At 40.9% G+C, this 19,393-nt stretch overlaps 1 protein-coding gene across 4 annotated transcripts in view; it reads left to right on the plus strand.

The window, feature by feature from the left end:
* iqsec1a (IQ motif and Sec7 domain ArfGEF 1a) overlaps positions 1-19,393 on the plus strand; it is a 93,095-nt gene that overhangs the window by 33,226 nt on the left and 40,476 nt on the right. The window contains exon 1 of one of the 4 annotated variants that reach the window (XM_072367418.1): positions 11,154-11,364. The exons of the other annotated variants lie outside the window; for them this stretch is intronic. Coding sequence (XP_072223519.1) covers positions 11,246-11,364 — 119 coding nt within the window. The 5' untranslated portion in view covers positions 11,154-11,245. Of the gene's footprint in view, positions 1-11,153; positions 11,365-19,393 lie in introns of those variants that run through there. 4 annotated transcript variants of the gene reach the window in all.

The raw sequence follows: 19,393 nt of genomic DNA on the forward strand, positions 1-19,393 counted from the left end.
TAAGGGAGAGCCCAGACACCCTGCGGAGGAAGCCCATTTAGGCCGCTTGTATTCGCGATCTCGTTCTTTCGGTCACTATCGACACCTCGTGACCATAGATGAGGGTGGAAACATAGATTGCGGTTCTTTATCCTTTGGGCTAAATGTGTGCTTCACCCATTGGCAAAGGTTAAAAGCAGAGATGATATGGATAACTTATACATCTGTGAAAGCATTGTTCTGATGCAGGTTTTCAAGCAACATATGCTACCATCCAGAAGACGACTGTGCTTATTTCATCAGGACAGTCTAAAACCACATTCTGCACATTTTACTGCCATGTGACTCAGCTGTGGAAGAGAACTAAGTGTTTTTGTATTTCTTTTGTTCTTTGTTTTCCTTTTGTATTAAGCCCTTCTCTTTCACTTACCATTATTTTCCCCTTGTCATCCATTGTAATGACCTGCTTACATCATCTGTGGCTGCACTTCCTATTATAAAATGTGTGGTTATGTCATGACTGTTGTGTGCTCTGCAGCAGTGAGCGGGGAATGCAAGATAAGTGTTTATGTCAGATTGGGAAGGTGAAACTGGAGCAGTCAGTCAGTCCAGTAGGGATGCAGGGTTGCTGCTTCCTCTGAGACAGGATAATTGCTCTGTACTGTAGGGCTTACTGAAGATTTGAATTTTGTCTAAAGGCAATTGGCTGAAACTTGACACAGAACAGTACAAAAGCAGCGTATTAAATGTAATCTAGCCAAATCTAACATAGGAACATAGAGGACCTCATCAGTTGAGGGGGAAACGGGCTCTTTTGTCTGTGGCTCCTCCTCGTTATTATTAAACCATCTGAAGAAGAGGCAACTTTTAAATAATTGTGTTATTGCCTGTGCAGCTGTATTCACTGCCTGCAGCAGCAGGCAACTCAGTCCTGAGCAGAGTTAAGACCTCTCTGCACCCATCAAGCCCTGCTCAAGGCTGAATGAATGCTTTTAAATACCCCAAATGCTCTCCTCCTTTTCCTCACTTCACGCTTCTCTTTTGATTTCCTTTTTTCCCCTCTGGATATTCGCTTTCTTCTTCCTCTCAGTTGTAGGAACACACACATGTAGGTCTGTATTTTCTCCACCTTCTCTGGCTCTGTCCATCTGTGTCTCTTTTTTTCTTTCATTTGTGAGATCACATCAGACTTGATTGATAGGTACTGGGCAAGGGATTTACAGAGGTAACAGCAGGGTTTGGCAGTCATTGTGAAGTATAAATCTTTTTTGCTAGTGTTTACGTCCCTTTCTCAAGAGCTCAAAAGGTTGCAAAGTTGCTATGATTGTGCTGCTTATCTGGGTCCTAGGTTCTTATTCAGCAGCTGATCATTGGATCGCTGGAACCTGGAGCTCCGTCTCACGTATGAATAATTAATTTGCTTTATGATCCTCATTACAGTGAATGTCCATTTCAGAACAGAACCTGTGATTATCTCCAGGCTCTTAAATAATACACAGGAGAGTATTGATTCCAGAGATTCACAGTTCTCCTGCCTCCCCTGCTGAAACAACCTCTCTGTTATTTGCAGACTGCTGGAGGCACAAAAGCAGCTCATGTGACTCTGGCGCAGGGTGAATTTGGTGGAAAGCGACACATGCTGTGGAAGTGGAGAAGTATCGCTTTATGTAGGTTCATGAACCCTTCATAGTGGCTGTTATTATGTGTATCATACCGGAGCATTTCCCCTATGTAATGCCTTGACAGTATTGGAGGTAATTTGGAAAAGTACTTAACAACACAGTAAAAATTTACTGTATGTGGCAGCGAACGGTCCTCCATAAATGAATGACTGGGTACTGTATAGAGAAGTTAGAGTTGGTTTGAAATAAGCAGCGTTGAAAGTGTCCTCTGTCCAACATAAAATACCGTCTGTTGTACGAATTCTTTCTTTATTGGCTCTTTTTTATTTACTGCTGTTTGTGTTGTAAAGTTTTCATTCCAGCAGATGGGAAAATGAAACTACACAATTATTTGATAGGTCTATAAAACAGAGGGCCACTTCCGTTATGTTTGAACTCCTTGTAAAGCTATCTTTGAAGTTCCCAGCTACTATTTCGTCATCACATTCTAAGTGTTAATTACAGGCTCCTGTCTGGGCTCTGAAGCTGGTTCTGAGGAAACACAGTTTAAAATCAGGATTGCATGCATGCCATGTGGCTTATAAGTGTTTATGACTCAAAGCGAGCGATGGGAGGGGGGTGTATGAAGCTCTTTGTTATGTGCCTTTCACTCCACCGAGGTCTTATTTGGATGGTCGTGACCAATGTAGAGATACGTAATTATTTTAGGCCTTTTTTTGTTTGTTTTGCATTCGGGCAGCAGTGCCACGCATAAGAGGCTTTTGAATCGGGCTTTAAAAAGGTAAAATCATTCACGTTGTATCAAGTCATGATGGGTTAAGTTAACGGTGCATCAAAACATGTCTCATATCTGATCTGATAATGTAATAATCTGTCATGTTTCAGTAACTGTAAAGCATTTGATTTAGAAAAAAAAAGTATTAATGTTTTGGTTACATTGATTAGATAATCAGTTTAAAGCAGGGCAGGCATCAATTTTAATACTGCCATCCAAATAAAGATAACATTTGATATTGAATAGTCTAAAAATGATGAGCAATAACCTTTCATGTCGATCACTCATTCACTGTTCAGACATCTCAGGTGTGAAAAACCGTTCTCTGTTTTATGCAATTGTAAACTCACCATATTTTTCAATGAGACTAAGGTTTGCAATCTATTTTGTTTAATTTTTCCTTGGTTGAATGGACTTTCAAAAAAGGAAAAGAAAAACGGGTATTCTTACGCATTTTACTGTACGCCTTATGTTCAGAGACAAAGTTGTTCCCTGCAGGTGTCCATATTTAAAAAAAAAAAAAAAAAAAAAGGACCTTGGATAACAAATACTGATCATGTGACATTTCTGAGGTGTGTGCACAGTGATGTGTAAAGACACCTTATCGTGAGTTTGTTTCCAGTTTGTCCTGTTGTGGCGAGAGCTGTCATTGAGGAAGTGCTCATTTATCTGGAGTCACTAAAGCCAAACTGTATTTTTACTCTCCTGTTATCCCGGCAATGAGTTCATGCCAAACTGCGGGCTCATAACCTTAAATCTTCTTATCAAGACAAGGTTTTTTTCTTCTTTTGTCAGCAAATGACAAAATCTGCTTAGTTATATCAAAATGTGTAATCGTGTTCTTTCAAATCGAGATTGAATAGGTCCAATGGACTTGTGGTGTGTAGAGTATATATCCTCAGCAGTAATGAAAAGGCACCCAGATACCTGGTTGCAGTTCACAGGTTTTACAATTCAAGACAATATCAAGTGTGACTTCAGTGAATTGATTGGGAAGCCCTGAGCCAAAACGGTTGCAGCTAATGCCACTCATTGTTTAAAACATGTCATTGTTTTGCTTCCACCAAATTACCCACTGTCACGTCGTCTGGTAAGTTGGATCAAGTGAGAGATTAGCGATTCTGTGCAACTCCCTGACTCTTAATCCTTTCATCAGTTCAGTGATCCTAGGTAAAAGAGTCTCCAGATATGTCAGACCTGCTGTCTATCTGATAGGAGGTATTTCCAGCGCACTGTATCGCTGCTCAGATTGACCACAGGTAGTGAGAGCTCACTGGGACCAGCTGAGGGACCGAGGTATGGCACGCTTTTTCCCAGGAAATCCGATTGGAGAGCACAAATGGTTGGTCTCAGCTGATTTTTCAGCCCTGAGAGGGATTTGTTGTATGTGCAACAAGATATAAACAAGATGCTGCTGCTGGGTGTTTGATCTAATTGTGTGTGTGTGTGTTTGTGTGTGTGTGTGTGTGTGCGTGTGTGTGTGTGCGCAAATGAGTAGTATGTCAAACTGCAGATGATGGAAAGATTAGATTCTGAAAGAAAACAAAAACTATGAATACTATGAATAAATACTGTATAATAAGTACTGTAGATCACTCATATTTAGCTTCTGCTTCAATTTCCTATGTGGTATGCTCATTCCATATCAACCCAATGTGGATCTCCCACCACATTAGAAAAATGCTCCATAGATTTTGGTTTGACATCACAATACTTGATATTCCTAATCAACTCAAATATTATTTGTCATAGTCAAGTTATAGCCACTTTTACAGATTTTTGGTCAGATTTATATTTTAATGTGAAATTATTGATCGAATATAGGGGGTTCCATCTGTCTGTGTACCCTGTGTCTTTCAAAGCGTGTCACGGGCTCAGCTTCTTAACTGCTGGTTGATCAACACGGTGTGGAGCTCTTTATTCACAAAATGGCACCAAGAAACAGGAGTGGCAAAAAAGGGTACTTTCTGTCAGGCAAGTCGGATACAAAGGCAGCAGCATCCTTATTCAATGGGCTAAGAGAGCTTGTGTTCTCCATCACTAATGGATCTGCTTAAAGTGTAGCTGTTCTTCATAGAGTTAAAATACAAAGCTGTTCTACTTCACTGACTTATTTTAGGCCATTGCTCTGTCTGCAAGTTAAGCTTGCAGCTTGCATTGTTCCCCACTCCCTGCGTCCATTTTGGACAAATAAATTAAGAGGTAAAAGGAGAAATTTGTCAATATATGAATGATAAGTAATTGAATCAATAGAGGAAATTTAAAAATAAAATTCAAAGTAAATAGATAGGGGTATTAACACAAAGTTAAATAACTACAATTTAAAAATTAAAGCATATTTATATATTTTTGTATCTAATTTAGATTGTGGTAGTTTCTGTCCTTCACAGTTATGATAATCGGTTGGCTCTAGATTTAACATGTATAATTTAATTACATTATTCAGTTGAGACATAATGATATGCTATTTGCTGATTTGCATAGTATAGATGTAGTAATTAAGCAAAAGAAGATTTGCATTTGAATGTTGTCATTTCACTAATCTGTGAGAAGATTAGTGAAGGTTATGGAAACAAAACTGCCCAAAATCACAGAACTTACCAGTGCATAAGAAAACTTTTTTTGTCTACAGGGTCTGGTCTTACCAGGTAAAAACTTTTTTTTTTCTTTATTTGAACAAGCCAATATGCCAATTAAGGTATAAATATTTTGAAGTAGCTTTTTTTAAAGACTTAAACTTGAAATTTAACAATACGTTTATTTATTTATTTATTTTTTGAAAGGTGCAGTTGCTTAAAAGTGACAAGAGAAAAAAAGCTCCTTTCCCTTTGACGCATCGGTATTAACAATCTTAAAGTTTGATATATTGGGATATATCAATCACAGTTTTACTTGTAGTGGTGTCTTTTTACATCAAAGTATTGGTACTTTTAACTTACATCTTCCAGCACTGATGCAATCAGATATGTGAGAATGTCAGTGGCTTTGCTTCAGTATTTCTGACATCAGCTTATCTCAAGATGTAACCTCTGTGATGGCAGTAAAGAGCCTCAGCTGCAGCCCGAGAGGTCAAGTACTGGTTCTGTCTGTGCATCATAGATGCAGAGAGACATCTCTTTGTTTGGCCTGCTATGAAAAGCTCGTCTGTCTTTTGCCTCTGATCTTCTCAGGCTTTAGGCCAAGCCACTGACAGAGGGAGCCTTTGCACAGCTCTTTGCCCTCTGATAGCAGGCTACAAAGAGGCTGTGCTGTGCTGTAACATGGAAAATAGCAGGAGAACTGAACGTCCCACCTCTTATCTCCAGAGTGTGTGTGTGTGTTGGGGGGGTGGATTTTCCCAGCTGTTGACACTGTAAATGGGTAGGTTAGCAAAATGTTTTTATGGAAAAAAAATGCTTGTGTATGTATTTTTAGTCCGAGGAGGTTACCGATAACTGAACTAAGCAAAGCTGAAATAACTTAAAAGCACACAGGCTGTCATGTTTTTCCATTTCACCATGTTGTTGTTAAGCAAGCAATTTAATGATTTCTGGGATTTAGAACTGTCATCTTTCTTTCTGCTGAGATACGTTTTGTTTCATATATGACTGATTATTGTTTCTAAACTAAGGAAGAGATTTTGGCGAATCCTTTATGTCCCATGTAGCTTGTTTTTTTTAGTTTTTAACAAAAGTAATGGCATTCGTAACGCCATGATGGCCTTGCTCATACAGTGGAGGGGATGCACTGCCATCTGGTGGTTTGCACATTTTAGAGGCTGTTCTCTCAGTCCAGTCATGCTCTTTGTCACTGTTTTTGACGTTTTTGAAGTGGGCTGGAGTCTCATCAGAGGAGGCTGAAATCCTGCAGAGCCGTACAGTTTAGGACAAAGAAAGCTTTCCAACTACGAGTTCCTTCAGTCCCGATGCTCCCACATATGGCGCAAGAGCCTGAGAGGAAAGAAGCCGCTTAGTCTTTGAAAGAAGAGAAGTCAAAGTCATATTTATTTATAAAGCACGACTGAAAAAGCAAGTACTGTGTATTAATAAGCAATAAAGGAGAAGAGCAAAAGACGTTTGGTCTCGAAGAAGGGCCCGAACAGATTGCATTTTGATGGTGATACAGTTCTGCTCCAGATCTGAGAAGCTCAAATGTACAGAACTTGCTTGACATTTGTCTCTTTTCTTTGAACAATTCAAAGTTTTAACAGCAACAAATAGGAAAACCTCGTATAAGTGTAAGATGGTGCTGCTTATCAACTGATTCATTACACTTTTAGGCTCTTCAGGTGTAATGATTAGTGAAAAAGAGACCATCACAATCATCCGGATTGCGAGAACATTTTCTTTTTTAACAGATAACAATTGAGAAATAAAAGATGATCATTTACCAACACAAATTATTTCAAATCAAGAAAGAGCTGGAACTAGTTTTTAGTCTCTTTTGCTTAAGAAAATGAATGAATAATCAAATAGCTAATCAGTCATCATCAGAACTGACGCCAGTCGATACTTAAAAGCTTGACTAAAAGGTTAATTGTCTCAGCTGTAGTGTAAGAAGATGAGTCACTCTCAGCTAGCTCTTTTTTTTTCTCTTGTTTGCTGTGTAAGATCCAAATGAATGTCTGGTGACCGGCTCCTGTTTCTCTGCTATGCTCTGAGTCGGCTCTGGATTGCTCAGTTAAAACTCATCAGTCTTATGGAGGAAAATGGCTTATTTGTTCACGTGTATTTATATATTCTACTGTCAGAATTATTGTCACCCTTGGATATTTAACACAGTAAAGTTTCATGAAATGTCCAAAGTTTAAACAACAACAACAAAAGGCTTTCACATTGTGGAATAAAATCAGAAACAACACTCTTTTGATCTCAAGAGGCTCATAATGATATCAAGTTGTCTCATAATGTTAATACTGTTGGTTTTCTTCCAGGATGTAGAACTGATAAGAGCAGTAGTCCTTTTAACAAAGAGATTTTGTTTTGACACCACAAAGAAGAGTTCCTTACTGATATTCCTTGTCATGGCTTTTCGCAGCACTTTCATATTGAACATACAGTAGCGCCATTTCAATGCAGACTTTCAAGTAGCACCGTTAGTTAGAGCTTTACAGATTAGATAGATTTACATCCTAGTTAACTTGGATCCGGTGTGGCCCTGCACCTTACAGACCAGGTGCTGATGTGCAACAACAGTCTGGCTTTAAATGTATAATGTAAAAAAAATTTTAAAAAATAAAATAGAATTCAGTGAGAGAAGTTTGCAGATGTTTTATGGAGATTTAAAAGAAAAATAATGCAAGACAACCTCAGAGCTTCTAGGTGACGGCATCTATAACAAATGTTACACACTGAAGAAAGTTGGGCTTTTCAGGTGAAAGTAAAGGAAGGAAACGGCTAAGAGCAATAATCACTTAATTCATAGGTTAATAGTCAACAATTAAAAGAGAGGCTCAAAAAGGCAGGACTAATGTTTCAAAATGTTTCACAGACAAGCTTCAGCCTTTGTGATATAACCAAAACTGAGGTTTGGAGGAATGCAGTTTAACAGAAGACGAAATGAAGCCCGTAAACATAAAGAACTCAACCAGCAGTAAAACATGGCAGACTTTCTGTTATGATAGGCGCTGTCTTCTTGTACTGGAGCCATAAAACATTTTAAAGGTACATTGAAATGAGAAGATTTACAGGGCATTTTAGAAAAGAGCTCAATGTGTTTGCCCCAGATCTTTTAGTAGGATAGTGATCTGAAGAACAAATACAACAACATAAAGACAACTTTAAAAGGGAAAAAAAGAACAGCTTCTGGATGACTACAGGAGACCTACAGAGGCTGCTGTTGTTGCCAAAGCTTCAGCAACATAAATATTAGTGAAGGCCAGTAACTGTTTGCAGTGTACATTTTGTGGTTGTAATTTTCATTGTGCTACACTAAAGCTTTTATTGTTCTAATGTTCATTCAAATCCAACCTGTGATAATTTGCTTCATGTTTCTCCCTGATGTCCTGTCTGTGCTTAGACTGTCTCAAATAAAGGAAAAACAAAAACATATTTCAGAAAATGAATATGTAGATAAAATTCAGAAGCAACAATAATTCAGTCCAGCACTCTGGACTCATGCAGGTTATATTCACCTGCATGAATCCCCAGGCTATTTGCCATCTTAAAAAATAGCATACTGATGAGTTTCAATGGAGCCACCTGGTGCTCACTCTCTAAATGTAAGGAAACCACAGATAGCATAATGGAGACACGGAAGACGGTTGCATCTCTGTGTGTTAGTGTACTACATCTGCGCGTCTTTGTGTGTTTTGGGTGCATGCCTTCTGTGCAGGCTTGCAGATATACAGCTACAGTTAAACAGCCCACGTTGTGCTGTAAACCAGGGCCAGCTGGATCAAAAGGGGACATGTGTTGAGAGGGGAGAACTGGATGGTTAGTGCAAGAAGGTCAACATGTGCCATATTTGTACATCTTAAAGGCCACATAGCAGCATATCTTGATGTTTGAAAGACTATATTAGACCAGAAATTAAAGTTAAATCTATTAAGCTCTGCACTTGTAATTCTTCTGTGCTGCAAAACTGCAACCCTGAATTTAAGGTCATTTGTCAGTTTGAAAGAACATCTTCCTCACCGCGGTGCTCCTCTGTCTGTGTGTGCACTGACTAATAACACTGCTCTGGGTTTGCCGATGCACACTAAATGTTGAAAAGAATGGAGCTCACTCCTGCACATGTCCGAACCCGCTCCCTTACAACCTTTTGTAATGCATACATACACTAAACACTCCCTAGAGGAGACCCAGAAATTAGCAGGAAGTTAAGTTACATGACAGTTTTTGATAGAATTATATTTGACCTTTACAGGAACTCCTCTCTAATTAACTGCCTTGTTGTTGTAGAGGTAACATTAAAAGATCCGGATCACAAGAGTTAACTGGTCAAAAGGCTGAAAGTGTGAAGCTCTGCGAGTCACAGGCTGCTATACTCAGAACATTTACCGATAAGTGAAACTGTCAGCTGTCAGTTTTGTCTCAAAAGGGCAAAAAACATCAAACCTGTCCTCTACAATATGAACAGTCTGAGTCTGAACACCCTGCTCTGATGGCATCAGCGTGGGGATTAGTAACAGCCTGCATTTTCCTGTATTATATAGTGTTTGGTTTTAAGTGAATATCATGAGCATATTATACAGAGGTAAAGACTATAGGGAGGCCAAAATGAAATGGGCTTAACATTAATGATCGCTTGAGGAATGTGAATATAATAGATTTGATGGGAATCTTGGGAATGTGTTGATGGACTACACATATTTTCAAAAATTCAACGGGGTCTCCACACCTTTATGCTCGCCTGCACAAACACACACAGCGCTACAGCATCAGTATGTTAGAACTAGAGAGATGAGCGCTTGTCCCTGATGATTACAGGACCGTGCAATTACATAGTCGATGTAATCTCAGAGTCAGCTCTGATTACTGTTACTACACTACACAAGTTCATTAACAAAAAGACAGAGGTCTGACATTATTAGTCTCCTTGACATTAGCTCTCAAGAAATCAGCAGCCCTGTATGCTCCTGCTCGGAATGAAACCTACCCTCTGCTGGACCCTGTGAGCCATCAGTCTGAGGTTTCTGTCTGAACTCTACACTGTGTGTGTTTGAGTGTGTGTGCTTGTATCGCTCTGTTTTTCTTTACGCACACTCTCCTGCCTGACTACCGTCTTACATTGGATGCTGTTACCTGGTGAGCGTGTCAACAACAGCACTGTCTGTATTTCTTAAGAGGAGCACAGTTCAACCTGGATATAAGAATCCGCAGTGTAATGCACTCCATCTCAAGTTTGTGTTCATTTTGACCCATTTTTGCTTCCAAAATGTCAATTTTCCCCCTGTATTAAAATGGAGTCTCCCATAAAGTTGCCTTAGTACAGCTTAATATTTTAGATTTGCTGTCTGGTTTTTTGGATCATGATGCAATGTCTGTGCAAGGCATGAAAATCTTGGCGTGCTTGACATTGCACAGTAAAGAAATGTTGAAATACAGTTTTTACCTAATTATTTCTGAGATATTCATTTTCTGAAATGATCTCTTCTCTGTCTTTGTATTGTACTGTTGTATTTAATCTGCAGATAAAATACTCATAGCTACGATGATGATTTTTATCCTTTTGTATCATTCCTGATGAGACGTGTGTCTTTAAGGACACTATAGAGAAAATTGCATTGATTCCAGTGGAGAGAAAGATGTGGAGGGAGGGTACGGGGTTGAGTGTGTGAGCAGAAGAGACATGGGAAAAGAGAGGGAGAGAAATGAGAGATGGAGAGAAAAATTGGAGGGAGGGGGAAAAGAAGGCATGATAATGAGCCCTACCTCTGACACATCCTCCTGTTTCTATGGAGACCAAGGAGCCAATCGAATGGCCCTGCTGAGGACCGTACTACTGAGAGCAGATAAGAGGGTGGAGAGAGGTGTCCGCAGATGCTTCTCTTGTGTCTATGAGAGGCAGTTAAATTCAAATAAATCTCCCAGTAACTCCCCCACAGGTTATGTCCTCTTGCTTTTATTTTTGTGTGGCAATTGCCCCTGGCACTCCTACCTGTGAAGAATTACAAATCATCCTTTATGCTCTAGAACAGACTCCTTTAGCTTCTTGGCTCCACAATACCCATCTTATCTCATCAGTTCCTCCTGTATAAGCAGCCCCCCTCCCACCCCCACCCTCCTCTCCCCACCAGCTGCCAGCCTCTTGGACGCTCCTTGTTACATCACACACACTGCTCTGTAGCAGCCCATGTTTGTGACTGGGAGTGAGCGGGAGAGTGAATGTGAGTGAGCCCGTGTGCGCACGCCGTCCCACCATCGAGTCCCGCCGACCAGAATACAGGATGGACAAACCAAGTGTGTGGCGCGCCGTGGTGAGCAGCACAGATCCCCGGCGAACGCGAGAACCCGGGTCCCACTCGAGCAGACCGGGCTCCGCCATGGGTTACCGGCTCTACGACATGTGAGTATCATGATTGGTGTAAAAGCTGTCGGACAGGCAGACAGGCGGCGAGCCCGCCTGGGCGGCATTGCAGCAGCTCCCATTCACAAGGAGAGCAGTTGTGTGGGTGGCTGTGGAAAACACGGTGTCTGCCTCCCTACTGTCCGTGCTGAGTCACCTATGGCATCCAGACCTTGCTGTGTCCTCTCGTTCTTCCTTCCTGTGTTCTTTGTAAACAACGTCTGTCCCCTTGGGAGGGGAGGCGAGTTGCAACATATGTTTGTGTGAATGGCTTTCTCAGATTTCACCGAGATGAATTAGTACCATGTGTGTTCATGTAAAGCAGTGGTACCTAAGTGTTGTTTTGTATTTGTGAGCCTGACACAGTCATAATGACAGAGTCATGTGAAGGATGGTTTTAGAGCCTTGGGTAGCAGAGAAGAAATGACTCATTTTAGGATGATGCTGTGACAGCTCGTACTGGGCACATGAGTTCCTTGCAGCTTCTGCTGTATTTTTTTGTGGGTGTGATTGTGTTCTTGTGTGTGATTGGTACAATGTGTACGTGCGTGTGGAATTGCCAGTATGCGTACTTGTGTGAGTAAGATGCGGCTGCGTCTAAGCTGTTATTTTGGGATGCCGATGATTTCTGCAGTCAGCGTATGGAAAGCTTGCAGTCCTACTTCAGTAAATCTTGTGAATTCTGTGAAAGATCGACTAACTGTTTCTGCATGGGTTTTTGTTGTCGAGTTAGTTTTTGATATTGGTGAGGTGTTGTGTAAAAATTCTTTGCACACAATCTGCCATTGCCTAGTACACAACATCGTCAGCTGAATAAGCATTTTTGCGCCTTTATTTCTCTGCAGTAGTACACTTAAGTTTGTTTTCCTTGTTTAAGCTAGAGTAGTCTGCAAATATAACCATGCATGTGACTAATTGTCACAAGTGTATTAACCAGCTGATGCTTAGCATTGAACTAAATTACGCTGCCATGCCATGATTTAATACCATACATGATCAGCCACCTTAATGAATACGACACCTTCATGGGTCTCCACTGGCTCTTTCACAGGCAATCTACTGCTGCCATTTCATGGCTTAAATCAATGTCTTGTTTTTCTGTCTCTCCTGCACAAAACTCATTGGTGCATAAATGCATTCCCATACAAATTCTCCTGCATGCTTGAGTTAGATGCGTTTGTACTTTTACTTTTTGTTGCCATTGCGCAGGAAGCAGTTGAGCGTCTCAGCCTCTTTGTGGTGTCAGATAGTGGCTGATTTCTGTCTTCTCTTTCCCTCACAGCTGTAATCCAAGGAAAGCTTTAACTACACAAGTCACATGACTTGGTCAGGGGACGGACCTCACAGAGCTGAAAGTGTTGTGCAAATCGATGACTTTGTGAAACACTGGTTATTAGGGGGACAGAGGAGATGTGCAGCAGATTGACACTAATTTGTGTGGCTTTTCTGTCTGTCAAACAGACTCAGACTCCGTGCTTGGCCGGTACTCCTTTAATGAGGAGCTGGAGTTGGATGAGCCTGGTCTGTTGTAAATGTCACTTCATCATAGCTGGCAGCTCCCTGCCCCTCTGGAATTCTAATGCTGTGCTTATAACACTGGAGGGCCAAGAGAAGGAGGTTGACCTGGGCTTTGCCAAAACTGCACCGCAGGAGTCTGACCTAAAGGGATGGAGAGGTGTATTTTGTTCAGTTTAGCACAGTTGAATAAACATATGTGCTCTATTTCTTGCAAGAATAGATGAAAAAAGGGCAACTCAGGCATTCACAGCAGTGTAAATAATTGGCTGTCACACATTTTAAAGGTGCAAAATCAGGCAGCTTGGCCTTAAGAGGGACTGTATTTTCACATAGCACATTAAGAGTTGGTGCAAAATTAAGATTTTAACCACATTGTACTATGACCTAGATGAAACCTGACACTGCCGCAGTACTGTTTAATTCACAGCTCATAAGTTTCTGATGTCTGAGGGGTTATTGCTTTGATCTGCAGACATTTTGCGATAGCATGGCCATGCAGCTATATTATTCACTAGTTGTTTGTTTACCTCGTGCATGAAATGAAATACTTGCTTTCTAATAATATACTTTTTTTTTTATTGTCCTTGACTTTGTCATGCAGGGGGGCTTTGATCATTGTGAAAGGACTATTTTTTCTTTTTTTGTATTGCTTTTCTATATTTGGCATGCTGAATATGTACCATTCCATGCAGAAGGTGACAAATAAGCATCGGTGGGCTTTACCCTTCATTGGGATAATGTTGTGCGTTCTCAGAGGGCATTCATGCCATGAATCCTTTTCAGCAGGAATGCCCGTTTCCCTGTACTGGCTGAGACATTCTTAATGCAATGCCCCTGTTCAAGTGACGCTAGCGCTGATGAAAAAGAGAGTGCGTCACCAGCGCTGTAAGGCACTGACAGCACATTCCTCCACTGTAAGCTTGAGCCTTTGACAGCAGAGTGTGCTTGTTGTGCAGACTGAGGGAGCGCACAAAGACAACTGCCAGCACTGCTCTGAAAATGCCTCCTCTGCAGCTGTAGGATGCATGGTGCTATTGCCTGAGACAACAACTGCATACAAGGTAGTGCATTGCCAGCACAAGGGCTTGCGTACAGCTTGCTGTCAGTTTACATGACATCAGAACACAGGGGCATTATGCTACAGAGCAGGACATGAGTCACTTGTTAAAGCAGATACAAGTTCTTAGGATGTACAAAAAGGCCTGTCATCATTATAAGCCTTTGATTTTTCCTCAGTTTGATATCTGCAAAGACTGTTCGCTGCTCTAAACAACTACTGTCATCCTGTAAAGACATGACATGGTAACTTTTATTAGAAAGCCACATTTCTTAATTGACTTGTTATGACAAGGACTCTTGAAAGCAATTCTTGATTAATTCTTAGTTTCTCACCTTAATAGAACTGACTCATATAATTCTGATCATGCTGTTTTGGATGAAGGAGATTGGATAATACCCCACTATTATCTAAGTCAAGAATCATTTCACTGCTGTGTTTTGGCAGTGCAGTGGAAGGACATTGCTAAGATAGCACTTTGGCTTTTACTAAAATAACACAAACTCCGCTCAGGCTGAGCCCAGGCAACTTCAAGGCTGTCATTTCTGCACGAAAACCTCAGCAGCTGGACATCTGTCGTCTGGCACTCAGTTTTCAGTGGCTAACTTTGCAGCTGGAGCTGTGTCAGCCATGTGTGACGATGGTCAAACCAATGGGTGCTACAGGCCTCTCTCGCGGCTAGTGCTGATGCATTAGTGGTTTGAAACGGCCCATAATAAGCCCCTGCTTTTGCCAACAGCAACGTCAGAAGCAACAGCGCAAAGGAGAGTGGTGTGCTATGGAAAAGAATGCATCTCCAGAACATTTTGTTCCTCTGGCAGAAATAAAAACGGACATTTGGGATGTGTAATCAACAGCAATGTTAAATAGTAGCAACCACACCGAGATTTCATTGAGCATTTTCTCCTGCATTTTGATTATGATTTCAACAGAAAAATGTAAAGTTGTCTGGCTAAAAGTTGTTTCTACAGAATTCTACTGAATACTCATTATTATTATTAGATTATTTGGATTTTATTACTAATTATTCTCCACCAGCATGTTTCGCTGTCATAACTCAAATTTCTGCATGTTCTGTATTCGCTGATGTCATTCAAGACATGCCAATTCTCTCAGGGATTCTAAACTGTAAAAATGGTAAAGAAAAAAAAAGAAAAGAAAATTGAAACAGACCAGAGACTTAATCAGTTCTGTGAGTTTGCGGTTATCATGGATCTCTTTAATCTTCTCTCCATTTCTTCCTGGTTTTGTCTCCCCCACCCACTTTGTCCTCTAACTATGTTCTGCATGGCTACTCTCAGGCTGGCAGCTAGACAGCTGTATTGTGCGATCTCTGTGATGCAAGACCTTGCATTCATGAAAACTGTGCTGCAACTTTAATGTATGAGTTGCTCTTGCCAGATCCCCTGTAAAATGATTTTATCTACAGAATAAACTGGCATGTTAGTGGGATAATCTTGAGGATCTGTGGCCCCCTCTGTGCCAGTAATGATATCTCCCCACTGGTTACATGAATACTGTTTTTATTTCTTACAGAAGAGGAAGCAGAACCATTTGAACCCCCGTGAGGTTTACATTTGTACAGTATGAGTATGTTTGTGTTTATCCTGCAATTTCTATTTGATATTAGTTGCTTTTGATTACCAATCAGTTTTATGTGGTAAAAAGATGTGAAGCTGGCCACCTGGCATCTGATATCTGGTGTTTATTGAATGCTTCTCTAAGGCAGTTTGAATTATCTCCATGGTGCTTTGTGTGCTGATATTGTCTGAGCAAATCAGCAAGCTTGTCAGACTCCTCATTCCTGATCACATCACCAGCTGATCTGTTCCTCTGCTTTTAAAGCATGAAGGTTACTCCAATCTACCACCAGGGGGTGAACTTTTCTTACACATTCTTTCAGATAGCCTGTCCTTCACACCGACATGTTCATACTCTTTGAAATTATAGATACAATAATATGTATAACTTGTGTTAGCCTTTAACTGAGGATTGCAATGTGTTTAGCAAACATTTGAATGAGGTAACCTAAAGAACAGCAAGAGCAGGGTTTGTCCAAGCAGGCTCCTTATGGGCAGGAGGCTGCAAATTCTTGGCTTGGGTTTTCATTTGTGCATTTTAAAGGCTACTTGGCTGCCTCCTCTGCAGCAGGCCATTTTCGATTGATGTGTTTATTGACTCACATGTCCTGCTCTAAGCTGGAAAGGGTGAAAAAAAAACCTTGGGGTATATAATCAGTGAAAAGTGGAGTCTCTTCACTGTGATGCTCAATATCAGCCTGTATCATTGTAGCAGAATGTAATGCAGCAGCACCCGAGTAGACAATAAAAACATGTCACAACGTTTTCCAAATGAGGCCATTTGTTCAAGTTGATGGCTGAACAGGGACGATAGCATGAAACAGTGAGGATTTGTATCGATCCAGCTGCAGTGCAGTGGGGATATAAGTCAGGAAAAAATGAAATATCTGTCATTATTTTATATTCCCACTTGGTTTTCTGACATATTGAATTACAGGTAGATTCTTTCAGTAAATTTAATTGACTTGTTCATTAAAAATGACCATCACAATGATGTGGAATGTCATCTAACATAATTGTGAATGAGGAACCTTAATGTAACCATGTAGCTGCTCTGACGCACGTTCATCAGGCATCGTTGTTGTGTGCTACTTCACTCTCTGTCATGCTTTCGGTTTTTTGCCTCTCTTAGCAGTTAAAACTAGAGGGGTAAAAGTGAATCTTCTTACACTTTTAAAGATAGCGGTCAGGATCCAAATATTGAATGACTTCTTCCTTTGCCCTCTCTTTACCTCTCCTCCAGTTATCATGACAATCAGTCTGGTAGTTTTTGTGTAATTGTACTTGGAACCAGAGACAGACAAATGGCTATGATCACAGACAGTACCTCAGCCTTGGCTCTCGCTTTGGTGGAGGGGAAAAAAAAAAGAACATTTCTCTAAAGCAAAACCGTTTGCACTCACCTTGACTTTACCCCTAGCCTTTTAGTGCATACAATAGGCCACTGCTCGCTTTTATCCTCGATTTGTTTCTGTCCTCAGCAATTTTCTCAGGTGATCTAGCATTGACCACCTTTTTGTCCATTCACCGGGCATGAATGGGCAACTTCTGTCTTGCTATGGGTCACTCGGTCTGTTTGCAGGTTTCTGTGGGGTTTGACTGATCTTGCTCCCTTTCCTCTTTGATATCTGCTTTTGTTCCCTCTAACACTTTTCTGTGTCTTACCATTTATTCTTTGATAAATGTGTAAGCTAAGAGTTGATCGACGTCTGCAGTCTCTGTCTAGTCTAGTCCTCTTTAGCAAAAGTGAAAGCATTGGTACAGAGTAATTTGTTACTGGACAGAACTCATGTACAACAGAGAACAATGTCGACTAAAGCTGTCAAAAATTGCAGAGGTGGATGCATCCAGTGTGGTAAGTGGAAAGAATATGAATGTCGGAGGCAGCTGTCTGCTTGTATGAGGTCAACACACATATGGACATGGCAAATCTTGCCATTTTAAACAATAAATCTATCTGCTTATGAAACGATTGCCTATTGGGTGTTCGCACACACACACACACACACACACACACACACACACACACACACACACACACACACACACACACACTGCTTTTCATATTCAGGTCTTTTTGCAAAAACAAAAAAAAAGATACATCAATAAAAAATGCACACACGTTTCGACATGCACTCACCACTGAAGTTAACTTCACATGAAATAATGAAAAAAAAAAAGGAACTTAGGAGGTTTCCATCTGGCATGACCTGTGTGATTGTCTCATCAACAGGGCTTTTGGAACCATTTTTTGTTTGAAGTGCAGTTCCTTTATCTTCTAACTGTATTTAATTATGTTTAGTAGGTCTTGCTCCATCTGTAAATGTATCTTTCCTTCCTAGTAGATTGGTGAAACTCAGTGTGGGAAGGTTTTAAACAGAAACATTAGCTCACATGTTATGGTCAGGGAATGTGTCTGAGAGCGTTATTTTTAAGAACATTTTATTTACCACATCAAAAGAAAAAGAGATAAAGGATACTCGGCTGTGTGTTCACAATGTTTGGTCATTTTCTGTGAGATGTGTGCAAATGAGGAGCCCTCAGCTATGACAAAAGACTGATGAACAGCGTTCGCACAGCCTCTCTGTATAGCCTTTGTGCTGTTCTGGTCTTTCTACATCTTTGCATCGGGGAACAGATGAAGCCCATATTGTGTTGTGTTAAAAAGACTCATGTGGTGACTGACTCGTCAGACCAAACGGATCAAACTATACCAATTAGTGTGGTGATGTGTAAATATGCCAAACATAAAAACATGTTTGTTCATTGTTGGCTTGCATATGGGAGTCAGCTGGTTTGTGTAAATTTGTGGCATTTATTCTCTGTTTGTGGACACCAATAGTGGTTGAATATTGATGAGAGGCCCATCCATGCCCGTTCCCATGACCGCTGGGACTGAGTGGCACTGCAGCATGGCACTGCATCCCAGGCAGAGAAAGAACAGCCCTGTGCTCATGTTCAAAATGCACTTTAACTGGAAGAGAGACTAGCGTTGGAAGTGCCTTAAGTTTCGAGGTTGTGCAGCACATTTGAGCATGCGTTTCATTTGATCCAGGTTTGAAATACTGGTCTCAAAATACCCAGAAATGAAATTGTACTACATGGTTTCTGTGCCGCTCTGCCATTGCAAGATCCATATCTCGGCTTACATTATAATCTACCCCATAAATCATTTTATTGGCCATGACAGAGCATTTCTACAGTCAGTCTTGGAACAATTTTCTGTAATGCTTTATGAGACAAAAGACTTCTCTTCCCTCTCTTTTACTTGAAAATGACAAAACTTGAAAGCATTTTGAAGCTTATAGTTATTTAAACAGAGCTTTTGCATAAACTCATGTGGTCATACAACATTGCAGCAGCCCCTCCCCACTGAAAAGCCAACCAATCGTGGGCTTCTAGGCTTCCATTTGAAGCTTCTGTAGTATGGTAGTGTTGCCCAGCAACCAGAATCGGCACATTTCTCGGAGGTCCTGTGTGGATGGCAGCAGCTTTAACAGAGAGAGGGAGACAGAGAGAGCAAGAGACAGAGGAGCAGGGGAGTGGGGACAGAAATAGGAGGAGAGAAAAGGTTCAGTATTTCAAGGTGAAGATGGCATTAAGCTGAGGAGAGAGAACCTCTGGTCTCTTACCTTGTTACAAAGTTTGTTCTTGTAGCAGAGGAGGAGACAAGAGGAGGCCATTTAGGATCCCCGTTGAGCTGGTTCAAACAACGATAAGTGAGTTTTGGAGAATTTCAACTTGTGTTGATGCTTCTATGCATTCCAGTAACTGTGCCTGAAGGAGAGGAGCAGAGCTTTGGCCATGATGTCTCAAAGGAGCCTGAGCAGTCGCACTTTGTGAAGGGACCAACGCAGCGGACAGACTGACTGAC

This window comes from Leuresthes tenuis, unplaced genomic scaffold (assembly GCF_036924035.1).
Source record: "Leuresthes tenuis unplaced genomic scaffold, fLeuTen1.0.hap1 SCAF_16, whole genome shotgun sequence".
In the NCBI taxonomy this organism is placed as follows: domain Eukaryota; kingdom Metazoa; phylum Chordata; class Actinopteri; order Atheriniformes; family Atherinopsidae; genus Leuresthes; species Leuresthes tenuis.